This window comes from Mustela putorius, unplaced genomic scaffold, assembly GCF_011764305.1.
Source record: "Mustela putorius furo isolate JIRA1106 unplaced genomic scaffold, ASM1176430v1.1 tig00000242_pilon_pilon_pilon, whole genome shotgun sequence".
Taxonomy (NCBI): domain Eukaryota; kingdom Metazoa; phylum Chordata; class Mammalia; order Carnivora; family Mustelidae; genus Mustela; species Mustela putorius.
In genome coordinates, this window is record NW_025421325.1 from 4,515,169 (window position 1) to 4,534,406 (window position 19,238).

At 38.8% G+C, this 19,238-nt stretch overlaps 2 protein-coding genes across 7 annotated transcripts in view; one reads left to right on the top strand and one right to left on the bottom strand.

The window, feature by feature from the left end:
• The window catches only part of PALLD (palladin, cytoskeletal associated protein), a 417,425-nt gene extending 398,203 nt beyond the window's left edge, over nt 1–19,222 (top strand). For 4 of the 5 annotated variants that reach the window (XM_045078294.1, XM_045078296.1, XM_045078295.1 and 1 more), the window contains 6 exons: nt 6,700–6,794; nt 8,711–8,843; nt 12,083–12,290; nt 15,048–15,213; nt 15,741–15,874; nt 17,027–19,222. In XM_045078294.1, the coding sequence (XP_044934229.1) occupies nt 6,700–6,794; nt 8,711–8,843; nt 12,083–12,290; nt 15,048–15,213; nt 15,741–15,874; nt 17,027–17,199 (909 nt within the window). In that variant the 3' untranslated portion in view covers nt 17,200–19,222. Of the gene's footprint in view, nt 1–6,699; nt 6,795–8,710; nt 8,844–12,082; nt 12,291–15,047; nt 15,214–15,740; nt 15,875–16,035; nt 16,082–17,026 lie in introns of all 5 variants that reach the window. The other variant, XM_045078298.1, reaches the window with a different exon arrangement.
• Nucleotides 1–19,238, bottom strand: part of CBR4 (carbonyl reductase 4) — a 114,813-nt gene that overhangs the window by 31,981 nt on the left and 63,594 nt on the right. The window contains exon 5 of one of the 2 annotated variants that reach the window (XM_045078299.1): nt 14,975–15,256. The exons of the other annotated variant lie outside the window; for it this stretch is intronic. Coding sequence (XP_044934234.1) covers nt 15,189–15,256 — 68 coding nt within the window. The 3' untranslated portion in view covers nt 14,975–15,188. Of the gene's footprint in view, nt 1–14,974; nt 15,257–19,238 lie in introns of those variants that run through there. 2 annotated transcript variants of the gene reach the window in all.

The following is a 19,238-nucleotide window of genomic DNA, read 5'->3' on the forward strand; positions in this document are numbered from 1 at the left end:
AATGTAAGATTACAGTTTTAAGTCTGCTTCTAGTCTTCTTCAAATTATACTAATGTAGTTGTACATGTGGAAAAGTTCTAAACAGGGAGGGACTCCACTGGCCATGAGCAGAGTTGGCGACTGCTTGCCAGGCCCTGAGCATTGAAACTATTGACAGGTTATGTATGATGAAGTCATTAGATGAAGTTCCCGTTTTGGAAAACAGAAGATGGGGAAGGGAAAGAAAGAAAAAGAATGAAATGACACAACAAAGGCCAGAAATGCAGAACAGTACTGGTGCTAATGAAAAGCCTAAGTGTACACGTGTAGTTCAGGGGTTATGAAAATGAACTTCGGCATCAGACAGATCTGAGTTGAATTTCTACCTCTGCCACTCACCACCCACGTGACCTTTAGCAAGTCACCTAACCTCTCTGTGCCTCTTTCCCCTTCTATGAAATGAGAATAATCATATGGAATCAAATAATGCATTTGGTTTACCTGACATGTAATATGCTTTCAGTAAAAGCTCATTATTGTCATTTAATTCAGAGACTCTAATAACCCTGTCTTAAAGCAGCAGCCCTAATAGTGGGCAGAAGCCTGTGGAATCAGGATGCAAAGGATGGTTCTATTTCTAGATATTCCAGTCCTACTGTTAGAGTAAGCAAGTCAGTTCAGGATGGAGCTTCTACCCAACATGTTGCTGGTGTGTGGTCTTCTGACCTCCTGGCTTTTCCTTCTTATCACCCCCACGGGAAAGGAGTTAGTTAGGCAGCAGACGTGGCTGTGCCACAACTGCCCCAGCTGTGGGCTTAGGTGGAGGGTGAGCTGGAGAGAGGCCACACCCAAAGCACAGCTGACAGGAGCCACACAGGAAGCTGGGAAGTTGCTTTGCTCCCAGCACACCCACGGCCAAGGAAGGCCCAAAAGAGAGCTGTCAGTGCCCTCACTCCAGTCCCTGGAGTTCTGCTGCTTTACCAAATCCCAGGATATGTCCCAGAGTTAACCCTTTCTCATTCTTGGCCTTTACCCTTGGAAGAGAAGACAAAGAAATGAAAAGTGGACCAGTTTATATCAGGTAGCCAGGCCCTTCTCACAGAATATCCTATGTGATTTCAGCAAACAGTAATATGACTGCTTTGGGTCTGTCAGAGGTCACAGAAACCAAAGCAGTGCCAAAACCTAGAATCCCAACTGTCTCTCAAGGTTAGCTGATCCAGCCAGTATTCTAATTGAAGAGGGTAAAACTACATCATGTCTCCTTTTCTACCTAAATGAGCAAAGGCAGGCATTGGAGGGGAAACTTGTGAAGAGAATCTGAGGAAGTCCTAAAAGTGGGCATGCAGACCTCAGATGGAAATTGCTGTGAAAGAATTTTTATATTTATGGTACTTGGTATTAATCACTATTCCAAGTTTCAGCATGTTGCCTGGTTGATCTTAGTTTCACGGACAGAACTCCTGCTCTCTCCTGGCATCTTCAGTAGCAGATATATGTAGATATGCCAGACGGAGGTTTTCTGGGCTGTCACCTAAAAACTGGAACAGACTACACTACCCATTAGAAAGATAAGAGGTATTTAAACCATGAGAGACTGACCTTTTTTTTTTTAACCTAGTACTTGATGTAAGTTATCATTTGTGGCTTCCAGGAATACCATAATAGAAATGTTTAACAGTTTTAAACTCTGTGTTACTGGATATTAAACAATTCTTGTAATTTGTGAATTAAAACATGATTTGAGGGGTACCTGGATGGCTCAGGTCATGATCTCAGGGTCCTGGGATGGGGCTCTGCATCTGGCTTCCCGCTCAGCGGGGAATCTGCTTGTCCCTCTGTCCCTCCCTCCCCACTCATGCTCACTCATGCCCAGTGACCCTCTCTTTTTCACACTCATAAATAAATCTTTAAAAAAAATGATTTAAAGAAGCATGATGTAAAAGTCAAAGCTGAATTTTTTAGGATCCATTAATCCTAAAAGTGTAACATACAGTCAAAAAAACAAAACACCACACTTGAGTCCCTGGTCCTTGATGCCCTTTGGTTACCTTAAACTTTTTTCACATTTTAAATGTATTTGGTTTGAAAGGGAGACGACTCCATCTATTTTTTCTGGTACACTGTAATGTACATGATGTGAAATGACCAAGGGAGAGAGGAAAAGGCTGGAGTGGAAAAATGAGTTCAGTAATGAAACACAGACGGCAGAGCTTTCCTGAGCAGTGGAAAGTAATTACAGAGAGCAGCCAAGAGAAAGGGTGAGAACCAAGGAAAGAGAGAATACCAAAGTTCAGCAGAATATTTTATAGAATATTTTTCCACCTGGGTTCATCTTTTGGGAATAAGAAACACATTAGATATTGCTGACTGCATCCAAATTCGACTTGGGATGGAACACACAGCTCTAAACATGCACTGGCCACCGTGTGTCACACTCAGTGTGTGCTGTGCGGGCAGTTCCTGAGGGACCAAAGCAGTCACATAGCTGAGTGAAATAATGAGTGATTATGCAGCACTCCACCACACAGAATGCCAAAATGAGGTTCACAAATGTAGGTTTAGACTCTGATCCTATCTTGAAGACACAACTAAATCTAAACATGAATGTTTTACTTTGTTTTGTTGTGTTGCTAAGTTACTCTGTGCTGCACTTGGAGTTTGGAAGGGCGGTTTTGCAACTTGATGTTTCCTCAAGTTGCATTATGTATACAAGTGGCAAACTTTTATAAAGACCTGTGTGCCACAGTTAAATTTCATAAGCTAGGAAATATAAATGTTATTTCCATATTATATAAATAATTGGCCTTGCATGAAGCATAAATAATCTTTACAAGCTGGATGTTTAAACATAATTCTTCACTTTAAGAATTCAAACTTATTACTTGTTCTATGGCTTTAAACTCTGTGGATTTGTTTGGAATAGAAAAGTAACACACAGCTGAATTAAATTTAAGAAGTGGGTTTGCTTGTGTTTTGTTGTAGCATTAGGAGGTTTCCTGGCTCATTTCAAACTTCAAACTCACTTCCATTCTTCCTTCACGTGTTAATAATAAAGTAGATTGAAATGAGAAAGTTAAAAGCAAAGGCAACAGCACTAATGTGCATCAGAGCCTAGTCACAAGGATTACTAGGATTAATTGGCACATTAGCATGATTAAAATTTTGTATGACCGTCATAGGACGTCCAGACTTAAAAATCTGAACTTTAAGTTGTGTATATCTTTTCAAAAGTGTTTCATTGAATTCTGGGGATCCCCCCCCAATAAAAAATCAAAATTATACAACTTGCTAGTTTAGAAAGCTTTCTAAATGCTCCTGGTCAATAACTGGTTAGTAATGTATATTTAGCCAATATCACTATATTATCAAACAAATAGTTCTGCCTCCCAAAGATCATGCCTTTCCCTTTTATGCTTTGAAGTGAAACGTTTAGGAGTTAAAAAGGTAACAAACAGTGACATATTCCTTTTTCTTAAATTTGCGTAAAGATATTCTGTGGCAATATTTGTGTATGTGGTTCTAGGCAGCAGCAGTAAAAATGAAAACATTGTAGAAATGTGTATAATCTTTGAAGAGCAGTATGCCAATCTTTGAAGAGCAGTATGCCAATCCCTTTGACCCTATTTTTTGGAGAGGGAAGAGGAGTCAGATTTATCTAAACTAAGCAGAGTCTAATGGTTAGAGTCGAGGAGTAACTTTTCTCCTACGCGTCAATTGCAGCTACTACATAATGAACATAGTGAATATACCAGTGTGCCTGACACCTTTCAAGCAATAGCATACATTTTTCCTTTGGAGTAAATGATATCCTAATACCAAAAGAGAGAAAGAAAGAAAAACCCCACTGCATATGAAAAAAAAATTGTTTTTAAAACAAGTCTAAGGGATGCTTCATGTGCATCTGGTTGTTACTATAATTATGTCGATATTCAGAGCTATTATAACATTTTGAATGTTTACTATGTGCAAAACACAAGACTAAATATTTTATACCTATTAACTCATTTAATCTTCATAAGAACCCATGCAAGATTGATTAACTATATGGTCCTATTTTATAGATAAGGAAACTCACTTACGAGGTTAAATTACCTGCCTAATGTCACTCAGTTAAAAGCGACGGACCTGGTTTAAACACCCAGACTGACTCTAGAGCTAAGGAGGGTCATCAAAGGTAATTAGGGCTCATCCCAGCGTTAAGACCATTGAGAGGCAGGGGAGACAGTCATTAAAAGAGGCATTTGAAGGAATCAAAAAAGGAGGTAAGAGCATACTCAGGCAAGGTTAACTACTTGGGTGAAATTTACTGGAGTAAATCTGACACCAACCAAGGTGTCAGGACCCCTAAAAATTATCTTGTGCATATCTGTGCACACATGTCCAGTAAAATCATACCCATAATGAGTAGTGATAATTTATATCATCAAGATCTATTTGATATTTGGAAGATAAAGACCATCTTAGGTTGTATCATTGAAACTTGACAACATCTGTGTGAGACAGATACAGTGCCCTGGTTTTTACAGAAGAAGAAACAAAGGCTTCAACAAATTTGGTTATTTGCCCCCAAAGTCTTAGGGAAGTCAAAACTCAAGTCCAGATTAGAGAAAAAATTTTTTATCTGCTTCCCCAAATTCAAGGTTAAAGGCGGAATTTAACTTACATCTTTTTCTAACCACAGAAATGATTAGTTGATGTTAACTTCCCTCGTGGATCTTCTGGGTTTTAAACCACAAGAAAAAATCTTTCAAATTATATAAATCTATTTTAATCTAGATAGATTATTTAATCTATCTAGATTAAAATGATTTTCTTAAGTGGCAAAGCAAATAGTAAGGAAGCCATATCCCATATCACTAGAATTTTGAAGCTATTTGTGTGAAACAAAACATAAGATTCCCCTGTCTTTAGCCCCCAAAAGACTCATGGATCTTACATGTTCACTTGTTAAAGCAGCTGCTATGATGCATCAGTTGGGTAATTTAACAGGGGTCTCCCAAGCAAGTCATGTCTAGATTTTTTTGTAGCAGGCATTTAGACAGGCTAGATGAAATTAATTTCCAGATTTCAGGCTAGCTTAGGGGGACTTCCAAGTGTTGCCAAGAGCTTAGCATGAGAGAATATACATCATGTGGTCTGAACTTTAGATAGAACAAATCTAAATTAGAAATATTCCCCCTCATAATGGTATACTTTGTGTGTCCTTGGAAATTTCAGGAGAGGCAGTGTTTAAATATGACCTCAATAGCAAATACTGTGAATGCTAGAGGAGGTTACATATTTAATGGGATAAGACTTCAGTTTTGTTTCTTTACGACCTCCTCTTTCTATTCGACAGTTCCCAATTCTCCTGTCTGTGTTACAGCACTATGTGTCTTTGCCTTTTTGGAGTGGTTAAGGCCCCTTTTCGGAGTGGTTAAGGCCCCAAAGAAGTCCAGGCCAGGGGGAGACTGTACAGCCCTCCCAACTGGATTCCTGCCCTCCACCAAATGCTGCTATGGGGTTTCTCTGTGTCCCCTCCACCACCGTGCTCCCTTAGCCCAGTTCACGCTCAGGTGGAACTCAGCAGTTCCTCAAAACATACGGAACAGTTGTGCTTCTGCTACTTGTCTATACTGGAAACTTGGCAAAATGAGAGTTATTGGTAAATTTAGACTATAAGTGCACCTGAGGGCAGCTCATCTACTGTGAGCTAGAAATCCCTAAGTCTAACCATTAATAAACTGCTTCTCAGTTTTCCTCTCTTGCTGTTCCCTCTGGCCATCATCAGAATTTAGACATACAACTGCTCACATCCTCCTGGGATAGAAGAGGAGAAAATCATCTATTTTGCTGCTTTCCTAGTAATTGGGGGAAAAAATAAAAGAAGGGGCTAAAACAAAATGCCAGAGTAACAATGGTGATTTATTCATATCATCTGAGTCCTCTATTACTTTCGTCTAGGACAGCATTTATATCAGTTTTCAATTTAAGAGATAAAACCTGAGAGATAAAATATAGCTTTTCATTAGAAAGGCCCACATCATATGACCCACATATTTTAAATACCTCATTACTTCTGGTTTTTAAATCATGACTACGCTCATGTCATAGGAACATGGTAACCTGTAGTCATTTACTCTCCTTGTTGTCCCCATGCGTACATCTCCTGTAATGTTCATTTCATCATGCTTGCATCTCTTTTAATACATGGTTTTTAGAAGGAATACTACTAACATTTAATATACTAACAATGTATGTTAGTATATTTAATGTATATGTATTACAAAAGATATGTCAGAAAACTAAAATCATCTCGTTTGATTTCAGAATTAGCTACAACCAATAGGTATTTGACCATGATAATGGAATTACTGCAAGACAATTAATGTCCTTCTGCTATGTTTTATAATTCAACTTCATGTGTTAGGGAGACCGCAGCAGATTATAACTAATTCAGTAAGGACTGTCATTTTAAATACCATTCTAGATAGAATAGGAAAGTTTTTTTTTAATGGTTCAAAGAAAGACCTAGTCACCCAGTTCTTTAAATGGAGTTTACTGATGAGTTTAATTCAGGGAAAGTACATTTCTGAGAGGGACTGGTGTCATTACTAATATGGCACATCGGTTTGTTAAGGACTGATGTCTTGTAGAGAACAGGACAGTAAACATGGTGCGTAGTGGTTAGCTGTTTTGCATGGCAAGTCATGTCTTTTCCTGCTGTCTCTCTGCCAGGGCCGCATCAGTTGTACTGGACGCCTAATGGTACAGGCCGTCAACCAAAGAGGTCGCAGCCCCCGCTCTCCCTCAGGCCATCCTCATGTCAGAAGGTATGTCACACATTCCTTCCTGTAGGTGTCCCTGCTATTTTTTGTTATTACTACAGATTCAACACTATTAGAATCATGGTGTATGACCACAAAACAGTGAACACAGAAGACAGAAGAATGCGAATATGGTCTTAAGGTGTACATACTGCCTGGGTCCTTGATTATTCTGCTCCGTTCTGATTCAGAAAAGGGAAAGAAACAAAGAGTTGGTAAGGTCACTGGGCCCAGGTAGATATACTATCACTAATGTGTTACATAGGACCCAGTTTGTATATGAAGAAATCAAAGCTCAGCACCTTTAAATGGCAGGCACCTGAACATGAAAATACTAGTAAATGGTACACAAACATTCAAAACCAAACTTCTCCAGCCAGCAGCTGTCTAGCCATGACAAATTACTGCCACTAGATTTCTTAAAATCCGCTAATTTGCTAATGTTCACTTTTCAGTCACTTAGTTCAAAACAGTTTAGATGATAATTTTGTAGCTAAGAAGTTCCCTATTTTAAATGCCCAGTAAGTACTTGCTAACAATAGAGTGTGCTTTCTATTCCGAATTGCCCTGAGCTTCTGCAAGGATATGCTGACGGAATAATACTAGGCAGGGACGAGAAAAGGGTATCGCTTCCTAGTAACATATTTGCACTTAAGAAACTATGGTAAGTCACCTTGTCTGTCGTCTTGGGCCCTGTTTAGGTATTTTACAGAGCCTGTTTCAGTAGCCCTGACTGTAAACTGCAGGCCACAGATGCTAAGTTAGGCTCACAGAAGGTCAGCCAGAAACACTGAGGAAGCACCAAGCCAGTGCTCTGTCTGCGCCTCACGTGACTGGACACACAGCCCTTTGTGCAGCACTTTGGAAGATAGTTCTGATACCTAAACACATGGGGGCTTAATACTCTAACTTGTTTGTTCACAAGAACCAAGGATTGTGTGTATGGCTATAAACATAACGTGTTTAGTAGCAGATCCATTCTCTTGCACTGTTTTCTTCTGCTTTTCTTGTGTCTTTAGTACATTTAAGCTTTTCCATGTGTCAGTGTCTCCTAGAAAAGCATTCTGCTCAGAAACTAGATCTGTACTTGAACAGTAACCTATATAATTGGTATTATAGTTGGTATATAATTGGTATATAGTTGGTAATTATTAGCCTGTTATACTGATCTTTCATTTGTTCTACTCTTTTTCTAGTTAAATGTTTTTACACTTCTCTTCTAGTGATTAGTGACAGAATTTATGTTCAATATCTTGTTCCTTCCTTACATCTTCCCTGCAATTACTTTAAAATGGTGGTGCTCTGAAAGGTGCATCTAGCAACATATTCAAAAGCAAGAGAGATGCACAAAATCTGGGAGATCTGCACAATTTTATTTTAAAGATAAAAACTATAATTTATTTTCTTGGTTTATATGAAAGGAATTTTTATTAGAAAGATGAAATTTTTACAAAATAATAAATTTTAATTTCCTAAAAATTTCAAGTCACGGTGGAAAGTTATACTTTTTGTTGGAAAAGATTTGGTAATAAATGAGCAACAGCTGCTGCTATTTCTCATGCGGCTTTCAAAAATACTTATTTAAGAAAAAAATAGGTAAATATAGAGTATTTCATTTTTTCCCATCTCTTTTATGATTTATATTAGCTTTAAGGATTAGGATAGAATTATTTAAGTTCTCCAAATAGCAGACTATTAATTTCATAATTAAACTTTCAAATAAAACAAGATTTTGCTGGCTTTTCTGACTTTATGTGTGAACTTTAGGAGTAGAAATCAGATAAAGAAATTGTATTATTACTCTATGTATTATTAAAAATATCAAGAACCTGATAATGATAACTTCTATCTCCCTCTCTCCCCTGCCCCATTGTGCCTTCTTTTCCTTCCATCTTTCTGTTTATTTTCTGTCTTGTCCTAAGGCCTCGTTCTAGATCAAGGGACAGTGGAGATGAAAATGAACCAATTCAAGAACGATTCTTCAGACCTCACTTCTTGCAGGCTCCTGGAGATCTAACAGTTCAAGAAGGAAAGCTCTGCAGAATGGATTGTAAGGTAAGAGTGTGTTAATGCCTGCAAGTCTCTTCTCTCTCTTTCCCCCTAACTGCCATTTCTCTTGAGTTCCTTTTAAGGAAATTACGTAAGGTGTACATCTTTAAAATGTTTCCAGGGGTGCCTGGGTGGCTCAGTGGGTTAAAGCCTCTGCCTTTGGCTTGGCTAATGATCCCAGGGTCCTGGGATGGAGCCCCGAGTCGGACTCTCTGCTCAGCAGGGAGCCTGCTTCCCCCTCTCTCTCTGCTTGCCTCTCTGCCTACCTGTGATCTCTGTCAGATAAATAAAATCTTTAAAAAAATAAAAATAAAAAAATGTTTTCAGCTTACAAGGAAAAAAAAGGAGTGACATATACTGGATGTTTATATACTGTTTTGTCATTCTTTTCCTTTACATTGAAATTTTTATTAAATGTATTCCTTATTTAGAACTGCACATACCATACCGTACACAGTCACTGAGAGGTTTTTTCCCCTTTAAGTTTACCATTTTGTTGAAGTGATAAAAGTGTTCAATCTGTCATGTCCTAATAATTAATTCATTTATTTTCGTTCTTTTTTCATATAAATTTTGTAGCCATGTATCTACTCTCTTATTCCTCCCATTCACAGAGCAGTTAGAGAGACATCCTCTCTTCCTCATTTCACAGCAGGGCTGCTTAACCCAGGGCCTTTGGGTAGGCAGGTTTCACTAGGTGTTGAGTTCTGCAACTGCATACAAAATTACGTGTATGATATAGCTTTCATCAGTTTCTCAAAGGAGCTCAAGACTGATGTTAAATAACCACTGCTGTGAATTTGGTTTTGTTTTTTTTGCCCCATTATCTAGTGATCCTAAATTTTAGTTCTTAAATATGGATAAGGTTTTTAAAATTTGGGCTCCCTCTGCTGGTTTTCACTGGGATTGCAGAACACAAATAAATGATGCTTGCAGGATTAAATCTGGGCTTACAGAAATTTATATTTTAAAACCAGTACTCTTGGGGCACCTGGGTGGCTCAGTTGGTTAAGTGTCTGCCTTTGGCTTGGATCATGATCCCAGGGTCCTGGAATCAAGCCCAGGGTCATTCTGCTTACTCAGCGACGAGCCTGCTTCTCCTTCCTCCTCTGCCTGCCATTCCCCTTGCTTGTGCACTCTAATAAATTAATCTTAAAGAAAAAAAAAAGTACTCTTAACAAAAGTATTTTATTTTCCAACATAATTCTTTTTATAGTATAAGCACAAAAATTGAGTTTCAGCATATATGTATTTATTTTTGGTCTATAATTAAGAATCCATATAAACCACCTATAAAATAACATTGGAGTCAACAGGGGAAATTTTATTTTAGATTATTAGATGATACCAAGGGATATTATGCTATGTACAAAAAGCATCTTAAAAATTACATTTTTTAGGGGCACCTGGGTGGCTCAGTGGGTTAAAGCCTCTGCCTTCGGCTCAGGTCATGATCCCAGGGTCCTGGATTGAGCCCCACATCGGGCTCTCTGTTTTACAGGGAGCCTGCTTCCTCCTCTCCCTCTCTCTCTCTCTGCCTACTTGTGATCTCTGTCAAATAAATAAATTTTTTTTTTAAATTACATTTTTTAGGAAAAAATTATCAGTATAAGCTTTAAGAAGAAAAGAAAATCATGAAAATAAGCCTTTCACTAAAGCAACAGATAGATTCCCCCCCACCCCCAAAAAGCATTCCCCTGCCTTTTAACCTGTTAGGTACTTTCCTAGATGCTGACTACCCTTGACTTGGTACTAAGCTCAAATAACTAATCCAACTCTGATAGTAACAAATCTGCTCATTTGCCTCCTCCCAATTCCGTATCAGCTAAGAGCATGCTTCTGTTCAAAGTATGACCTGCTTACAATGACCTTAGATTCCTGAAACCAGGCTTGCTTTCTTTACACAATCAGAAGGGCTGGAATTCAAATCAGGGTAGAAAAACCCAGCCTTTTCCCTTTGCTTGAATGTGATTAAGTCTGTCCACTGGCATATGTGCACTGTGAATTAGGTGGGCTGAGTGCACAGCGCCTTGAGCAATTCTCCTCCTGCACATACCCTTGGCCTTGGCCAGGATCTAATCTAGCAAGGTGGGAACAAACAGTGCCACTTCATTTCTTTAAACCCGGGAAAGGCCTAGAGCCTGACCAGAGAGAGGTGTGCATTCCCTCTTCCTCCTTACCACCTCTAGGGATCTCCAAACAGGTGAAGCAGTGAACGTGGAGAGCTGGGGGAGAACCCGTACACAGAGGGGAGGACAGAGAGGCAGACCTTCTCAACAGCCAAGCTAACTATTGCTGTCTTTGTTTCCAACATGTCTTCATCCTTTTAACCAGTAATTTTACTTATTTTTTTCTCCCTTAAATTCTTAAGACCTTTGTTACATGTATGGAGAGAGGTATCTTGTAGGTAATATAAATGAGAATCACACAACAAGAATGGAATCTGGCAGAGCTGGGTTTTCTAAAGAATTACAGTCCAACTGACATCTTTTTGTATGAGATTTCCTACTAGTAAATTTGGGATGGCGGGGGTGGGGGGGGTGCTTTCCTTAATGGTGTTTTTCTTCCCTTTCGCAATCAAAGGCAAAACTATAAAGAGCTGACAGATGGCAACCATCCCTACCCTTCACAGCACAATGTGTTATTAGCAATTAAATGTGCTTTTTAATCTGATCTCTGGTCAACACAACTGTCGTGGTCTCAGGATTTTATGTTTCCATTGTGATGCTAATTTGTTGAGATGGCTTTCTGGGTAATTTCATATTGCTCTTGTTACTTAGTTTCAAGGATTATAAAATAGTAATAATAGCTCTGTGTGCTGATGGATGCATTAACTGATGTCTCCATAGCTATGGCAACCCTCTGATAACAAGCTTTATAGCGTGTACCTGCCAGTTGAGTAAGCATTGTTGTTATTGTGGTTGGACACCTTTTCCCAGAGAGCTCAGAGCCCTGTGCTGACATCATCCCCGGAATCTTTATAACCCTGGTGAGGTAAGACAAGAACAGAAATCTTTAAAATCCGCATTTTACTTTTCTCTGGGTTGCTCTACAAGGGATGTTTAGAAGTAACGCCATGATTGCTTAAGAAGCCATTGAAAGGTTTAAGCAAAAGAACAACACAAGCTGACACTAAAAGCCATCTCTTGTATTACCAAAGGAGGAATTTATGGTGGTTTCTTAGCTATTAGTGATTTCATTTTGTTTCAGTATTACAGAAATTTGTATGTTCCTTTCTGGTTTAGGTCAGTGGGTTACCAACCCCAGATCTAAGCTGGCAACTAGATGGAAAACCTATACGCCCCGACAGTGCTCACAAGATGCTCGTGCGTGAGAATGGGGTGCACTCCCTGATCATAGAGCCAGTGACCTCACGAGATGCCGGCATCTACACGTGTATAGCCACCAATCGAGCAGGACAAAACTCATTCAGCCTGGAGCTTGTGGTTGCTGGTAAGCAAGTCTGTGAATTTTTTTTCTCTCAGAATGAATTATCAGATTCAAAAATGTAAATTAATCCTACATTATTAACCAATATGGAAAATAAATCGAACTGCTGAAAAAACAGATTGTATCATCAAAATAGCCAATTAAGGACATAAGGCTTATTAGCAAATCAGAAACATTAGGGTCTTTTTTTCAGTGTAGCCATCATTATCTTTCCTATCTCCCATTAGCCTGGCTGAGAGAGGAGTTTAGCAGCTGTTCTGAGTCATTCTATTCTCATGAGTGTTGGCCTCCTAAGTTACATAGAGAAAGAGCAGTGGTATCATGGATTCCAGAACCAAACTTGATATATACAAGAATTTGCTCATGGGGTGGCTGGATGGTTCAGCGGGTTAAAGCCTCTGTCTTCGGCTCAGGTCATGATTCCAGGGTCCTAGGATTGAGCCCTGCATCATGCTCCCTACTCAGCGGAGCCTCCTTCCTCCTCTGTCTCTCTCTGCCTGCCTCTCTGCCTACTTGTGATCTCTGTCATAAATAAATAAATAATCCTTAAAAAAAAAAAAATTTTGCTCATGCATAAAGTTCTGCCTACTTTTTAAAGTAATGTGCAGTGGTGTCAAAATTTAGATTTGAAATGTTATCATCTACCCCAAGTGTCATGGTCAAATTCAGATTTGCTTTTTAATGAATTATAATTTTGGGTAAATTTCGTAAAATTATATATAATGTATAAAATCTTACCCTTAGATAAGGAAGGTTTATAACACCCTTAGAAGCTGAGCATAAGTAAGAGTCTATTAACTGTTCTCTTTTTAAAAAGAATGTTTATTACTTATACCTTTGTTTGCAGAGTGCTTCATTTATATTATCTCAGCTGGTCCTCACAAAAGCCCTCAAAGATAACTGGAGCAAATTTCCCTCATTTTACAGGTGTGGAAGCTAGAGTAAGTGACTTTCCCTGGGCCCTATTCTGTAAAGTGAGGGCCAGAGGCCAGTACTCCCAGTACTCCTCCCCACACTGAGCCACTGCTCTCTCAGGAAATAGAGTAGCCGTAAGAATAAAGTGCAGGAGGGCCTGGCTAAAATCCTAGATAACGATTCTAATAAAAGTACCAGGACATTTTTACACATTACTGTCAGATACCCAGGCTGTTGTGTTGTGTGTTAACCATGCTTTCAAATTTTACATCAGGTATTAGATATTCCTACACAACTAGGATCAATTTCATCCAACCCACTAAACATCCTTCTTTCAGCTAAAACTGTTCAACATTCTGCTGTCGACTGTTCCCTTCAATCCTGTCTTCCCTTCAGGACTGAGACGTGAAGGTCTGAGAGACACAGGCATCTTGGTCTGTGCTCAGTCAGCACTTGCACTGGAAAGGGGGCAGAGGGCACAGTAATTAGAAGCCTCGCGTCTTTGGCATCAACTCTCAGTTCCAGGCCCAGCTCTCCTGTATTAGCTGTCTTTTGGCAAATAGAGAACATCTCTGCAGCTCGGTTCCCCCATATGTAAGATAGGGGCCATAAGGTGTCACAGAGTGTTTGTAAGGACTGTGTCATTTTGTAAGGTTTAAATTGTAGGAAGCTCTGCATCACCACCAGCACAGCAGTGCTCCAGAATGGTGGTGTGATTCAACTGGAGATTGCTTTGACATTAAGGTTCACTTTATAACATTTATGCTGTCCTCAAAACTGGGACCCAGAAAGGATATTGAGGTCTGTTCCCACTTCCTCCAAAATAGGCTGGGTCAGGAAACCATGTGAAATACAATAAAAGTGTAATCCTCTACCTCATGCAAACTCATAGAGAGTCTTAGGTGTCTGAAATTTTCAGGAGTAGTTTTTATCCTCTTCACCTGCTTCTCCCCTGGTTGTTTTGCTTTGATATATCTGACACTCCAAAGAAGAGGGTGATGGATAAAGACATCCTCAAATGCATTATTGATAGCTCAGGAGAAAGTAATTAAACTTTATTCTTTCTCTGAAGTTGTTTCCACCACAGATGTATGAAAACAGTTTCCCATCAGATAGTAACATTCAGAGGGTTATTAACAAATAGTTCTGATTTTTTTCAGACTGAGTAATAAAGTTGTCTTTTATGGCTTCCTTCCTTCAGGGTAATAAAAAGTCATCTTTTTATAGCTTTCTTCAAAGAATACAAATTGGAATTCGTAATTTATAAGATGTACATTCCTAGTTTATAAGTAACAACTGAAAGCTGCCAAATTTAGATAAAGATGTCTCCCCATTCTTTTTCCTCCTTTAAATCCTATAGTATGTCTCACATAAGCCAAGACTTACAAATCTTCAGTATCTCCATAGCAAACATTTCTGACCACAAGGAGGGAATCCAAGTGGATCAAATTCCTAGAAATACTTGTTCTCCTCAAAGTCACTAGGTGGCAGTGGTTGGTAAAGGTTGTGAGTGCTCGGTGACATCATTAGGAGTGAAGCCATCCCAGATGCTAGCAAAGACATCGGAGTGTCACACAGCCTGTCAGACAGGCATTCTGTGGAGCAGATGGCCAGTAGACTGTGTGGGCCTGTCAGACTTGAATTAATTGATGAAATAAATGAGTGGAATGAAGCAATTCTTGGTAAAAGTAATTTGGAGAGAGGACTAGCATCCTACTGCCTGAAGTGAAAAATGGTATCATAAAATAAAAGATACATTTAAACAATGTTTCTGAAATCTTCTGAATTCTTTATAGGGCTACCTTTGTGTACCACTGATTGATAATTCATCTCCCGTTTCCATAGCTAAAGAAGCACACAAACCCCCTGTGTTTATCGAGAAGCTGCAAAACACAGGAGTTGCTGATGGATACCCAGTGCGACTGGAATGCCGTGTCTCAGGAGTGCCACCGCCTCAGATATTTTGGAAGAAAGAAAATGAATCACTCACTCACAGCACTGACCGAGTGAGGTGAGAATACACAATGACTTAATCCACATCTGTTCAATAGGTCCTGAGGAAACATAAAGAGATGCACTTTATGTAGCACATAAATCTCTGTGAGAGTCACGCTATTGATAGTATCAAAGACAAAAATCACTCTTTACCCTCATGTATAATTAAGCTTCTGGAAGGAAGCTCTCATTGTATGTGATAAACATTCTAACTTAAATCTCAGGGGGATTTTTTTGAGTGTTTACACCTAGAAGAAAAAATGAATTCATTTGTGTCTGTGGTGATACAGAAACTATTCAGTGGGTTTTGTAAAGGCCAATCCTCCACTAGAAATTAAGTGCGCACATTTATTCAACCTCTTGATGTCTGCTCTTCTTTCCCATTAACTTTAATGGGGCTAGCAGCCTTTCCAGAATAAGTATGACCCTATTATCTGCTACGTGCCCAATTCTGTTTCTAATGATCTAATTAAAAATGATGCTTCATGTCCAAAGCCACTTTTTAAAAATTTAGAACCCTAATGTCTTTATCCATTTCTCCAGCATGCACCAGGATAATCATGGCTACATCTGCCTGCTCATTCAGGGAGCTACAAAAGAAGACGCTGGGTGGTACACGGTATCAGCCAAGAATGAAGCCGGGATTGTGTCCTGTACCGCCAGGCTGGATGTTTACAGTGAGTGTCACTTCGTCTCCTCTCACTGCAGTTACTCATTAAATCATGAAAAAGCAGACATCTGGACAGCCAATCATACTACTTTTTATATAAGCTTATAAACAACTGCAGAGTTTTATTGGCCTGAAATTTCATATTGCTCTTTCTCTTTCTATTTATAGTTTCTCAACATTAATAGTGAACTACACCAGGAGAACAAATACCCAAGTATCATTCAGGAACTTTGCATTACTAGCAAAATATGCATGTTGATTTCTCTTATGTTGGCTAGTCAGTTGTGGCTTCCTTACGCAAGCATCCATAGGAGTTAACAGTAGGCGAAGGCATAACCACGTCTTTCACATTTTCTTATTACTGTGTTCTGCAAATGACTGCCCTTTAACATTTCTTGTTATATCCTACCACAGCGTCTTACTGCACTCTAAATGTGTGTACCATTGATCCCGGAATGCATCTTTTCTGTGGCTTAGCGCTTTTCTCTTTAATATACCTTAAGCAGCTCAGCAGTAGTTTTGTGACTGTGTATGTGTATTTGTGTACATGCATTTTAAAGAAACTTATTTCTGAATTCACAGACTAGTACAGTAGCATTTTGTGATCTATTGGCATAAAGAAAACCACTAAAAAAAAATTAAGAACTGATGGCAAATTTTACCTCTTGTTGAATAGGAAATAATTTTGTGAGGTTCTTCAGGTATTGAGTGACCTCAACCTTCCCTCCTGCCCACTTCTTTCCAATTGACTAGTGCTGAACCATCCATCCTGAGTACCTAACTACTGTAATTATTATGACATTTGTACATTTTGTGCTTTGAAGATGTTTTTTAAAGAGGGAGAGAGGTGAGAATTAGGAAGCTGAGCGACTGTTTTTGAAGGACTGTGCTGCAGTAAGTATTAACTTTAAAAGAAACTACACCTCTTTACTACCTAGCTGTACAGTCCCACTACCCTGGACAGAAAGTACATCTGCAGTATATGAGGAAAATTTGCAAAACTGTGCTTGCATTGCATTTTAGGATTTCTACCATGCTAAAGAACATGTGCCTGGTATATATGAAAAAACATTCTGTATTTACTTGAAACATTTAAGTGCTTTCCAGGACATCTTGAGGTTTTTTTTTTAATCTTTTTTTTTTTCCTTTTCTATTGTAGCCCAGTGGCATCAGCAGCCACAGAGCACCAAGCCAAAAAAAGTACGGCCCTCAGCCAGTCGCTATGCAGCACTTTCAGACCAGGGACTAGACATCAAAGCAGCGTTCCAACCCGAAGCCAGCCCATCTCACCTGACACTGAATACCGGCTTGGTAGAAAGTGAGGACCTGTAATCCAACATTCTTGTTAACGCTGAAACACTGAAACAGCCGCCATTGCCTTGAACAATATATTCCTTTGTCACATTATGTAAAGGGCAAGACATACCTTTGACTATAAGAAATAAACACCAAAATAATACTTTTCCTACTTGATATACCAAACTTAGAGTTTCAGTAGGTGATGCTCATAGAAATGTACACATTGCACAGAAAATCTTCATTCATCATCCAACTTAAAACTTGTGGAATCTCTGTGATGAAAATGATCTGAAATGCCAAAATGCTAATGGAAATCAGCTGTTCAAAGGTAACCAGAATTTGTATTCTCCATAGTGCCTTAAACACTAGCTGTAGGTGCTACACAGCATGACAGTGTGGAATGCTTAACAGGAGGCAAATGTACCGCAAATAATACTAAAATGTTTCTAAGTGGGCAGTGTGTTCAGACAGCTACAGTGAACCAAGTGCAATATATAGGGATGAAAGGAAGAGGAAATGACAAATCCAAGTAAATGCCTTGTTTTTGCAAAATTGTTTTTTATTAAATCATAAGGAAGGAATTACTGGCCTTAAATTTTATTAATATCGAGAGCTTTCTAACAAGGTTAATACGTTAGTTGTTAACCACCTTCTTTATGTGTAGTATTTTCTTTTCATGCTACCTTGATAGGAAGCTTACTTACAAACCATATTAAAAGGCTAACTTAATTATAAATAATATAAAGTATTCCAAATAAAGCAGAACTGTATTACAGTCCATTCCACAAAAGACATCCAAATCACCCAAGTGACCAAGGCATATAGTATTCAGCGGAAAGAGGGGTCTGGAAGGAGTAGGAAGAATGAAGGAAAACGCTACCAGCACACTTGTACTCATTTAGATAAAAGTAGAAGAGGCAGGAGACATGGTGAAGGCCAGGCTCTTCTTTGGTTTTCAAAAAGTAACCTAAAGTATAGGTAAAAAAACACTGCCATTCAAATGTCAGGGGATCTAGGGTCAGCTGGGAGATTGGAGCACATGTGCTATGGAAGTTCCAGTGTCTGAAGTCTGTGTAGTTGCTGAAGAGGTTAGGTGTGTTGAGCAAGTGGAAAATGGACCGAGACTGCAAGACTGGCATCAGTGAGGAAACTGCCAGTAAGAGCTAGTCTACTGGAGGAAAATGGAGACTTGGGAAAGACAAAACAGGTTTGTGCCACAATCAGTTTTTTTCCAATGGCACCATGATATGGTGAATGGAAAATATGAGTTCACTTCCATGCTGCCATGCAACCTTGCCTTAAGAAGGTGCTAGGTTCCGGGTAGTTGGTAAAGGCATCTCTGCAAAGACTGATTTTTGAATGCATATGATCCTGCAACAGCTAGACTGACATGATTCTGACCAGACTTGATGGTTTTAAGTCGGAACCAATAAACTTTAAAAAGGAGGAAAAAACCCAATTTGGCCAGATATTATATTATAAAACATGAGGTTTTAATGGTACTTTGCTATGAAAAGAAAACACTGTATTCCTTATGCAAAACACATATATCTTTCATTATTTATAATAAAAATGTTGAACTGTCTTAGCTCAGTTAATGCAATATATAGTATTTTTTAAAATAATTTTATATCTGTGTACCACCCCATATATTTCATATTACTGCTTCACATGTACAGCTTTCTACTTCTTTGTAAGAACACCAACCAGCCAAGCTTTAAATGACTAATAGGCTTGATCACTGGGTGGCAGATGTTCTTTGCAGAGTAGTGCAAGTTTCTTTGACCACACTTGTATGCGTTGCTAATATGGAATTTAAGATACCATACAAAGTCTTTCATGGACCTAGCTATATCGTAGAATTATGACTTAACATCCTATCTTACTTGCCAAATTTTTCTGAATGTGACTGTTTGCTAATTTGCTGGGTTTGGGATTGAGTAGCATTATTTGCCACCTTTTATGTTGTATTTATAAAAAAGTACTATCATACTACTATTTGGATTGTTGTGCTGGTGTAATGTGGATTTAACATCAATAAATATTTAACAAATAATAGTTGCAATTTTGTG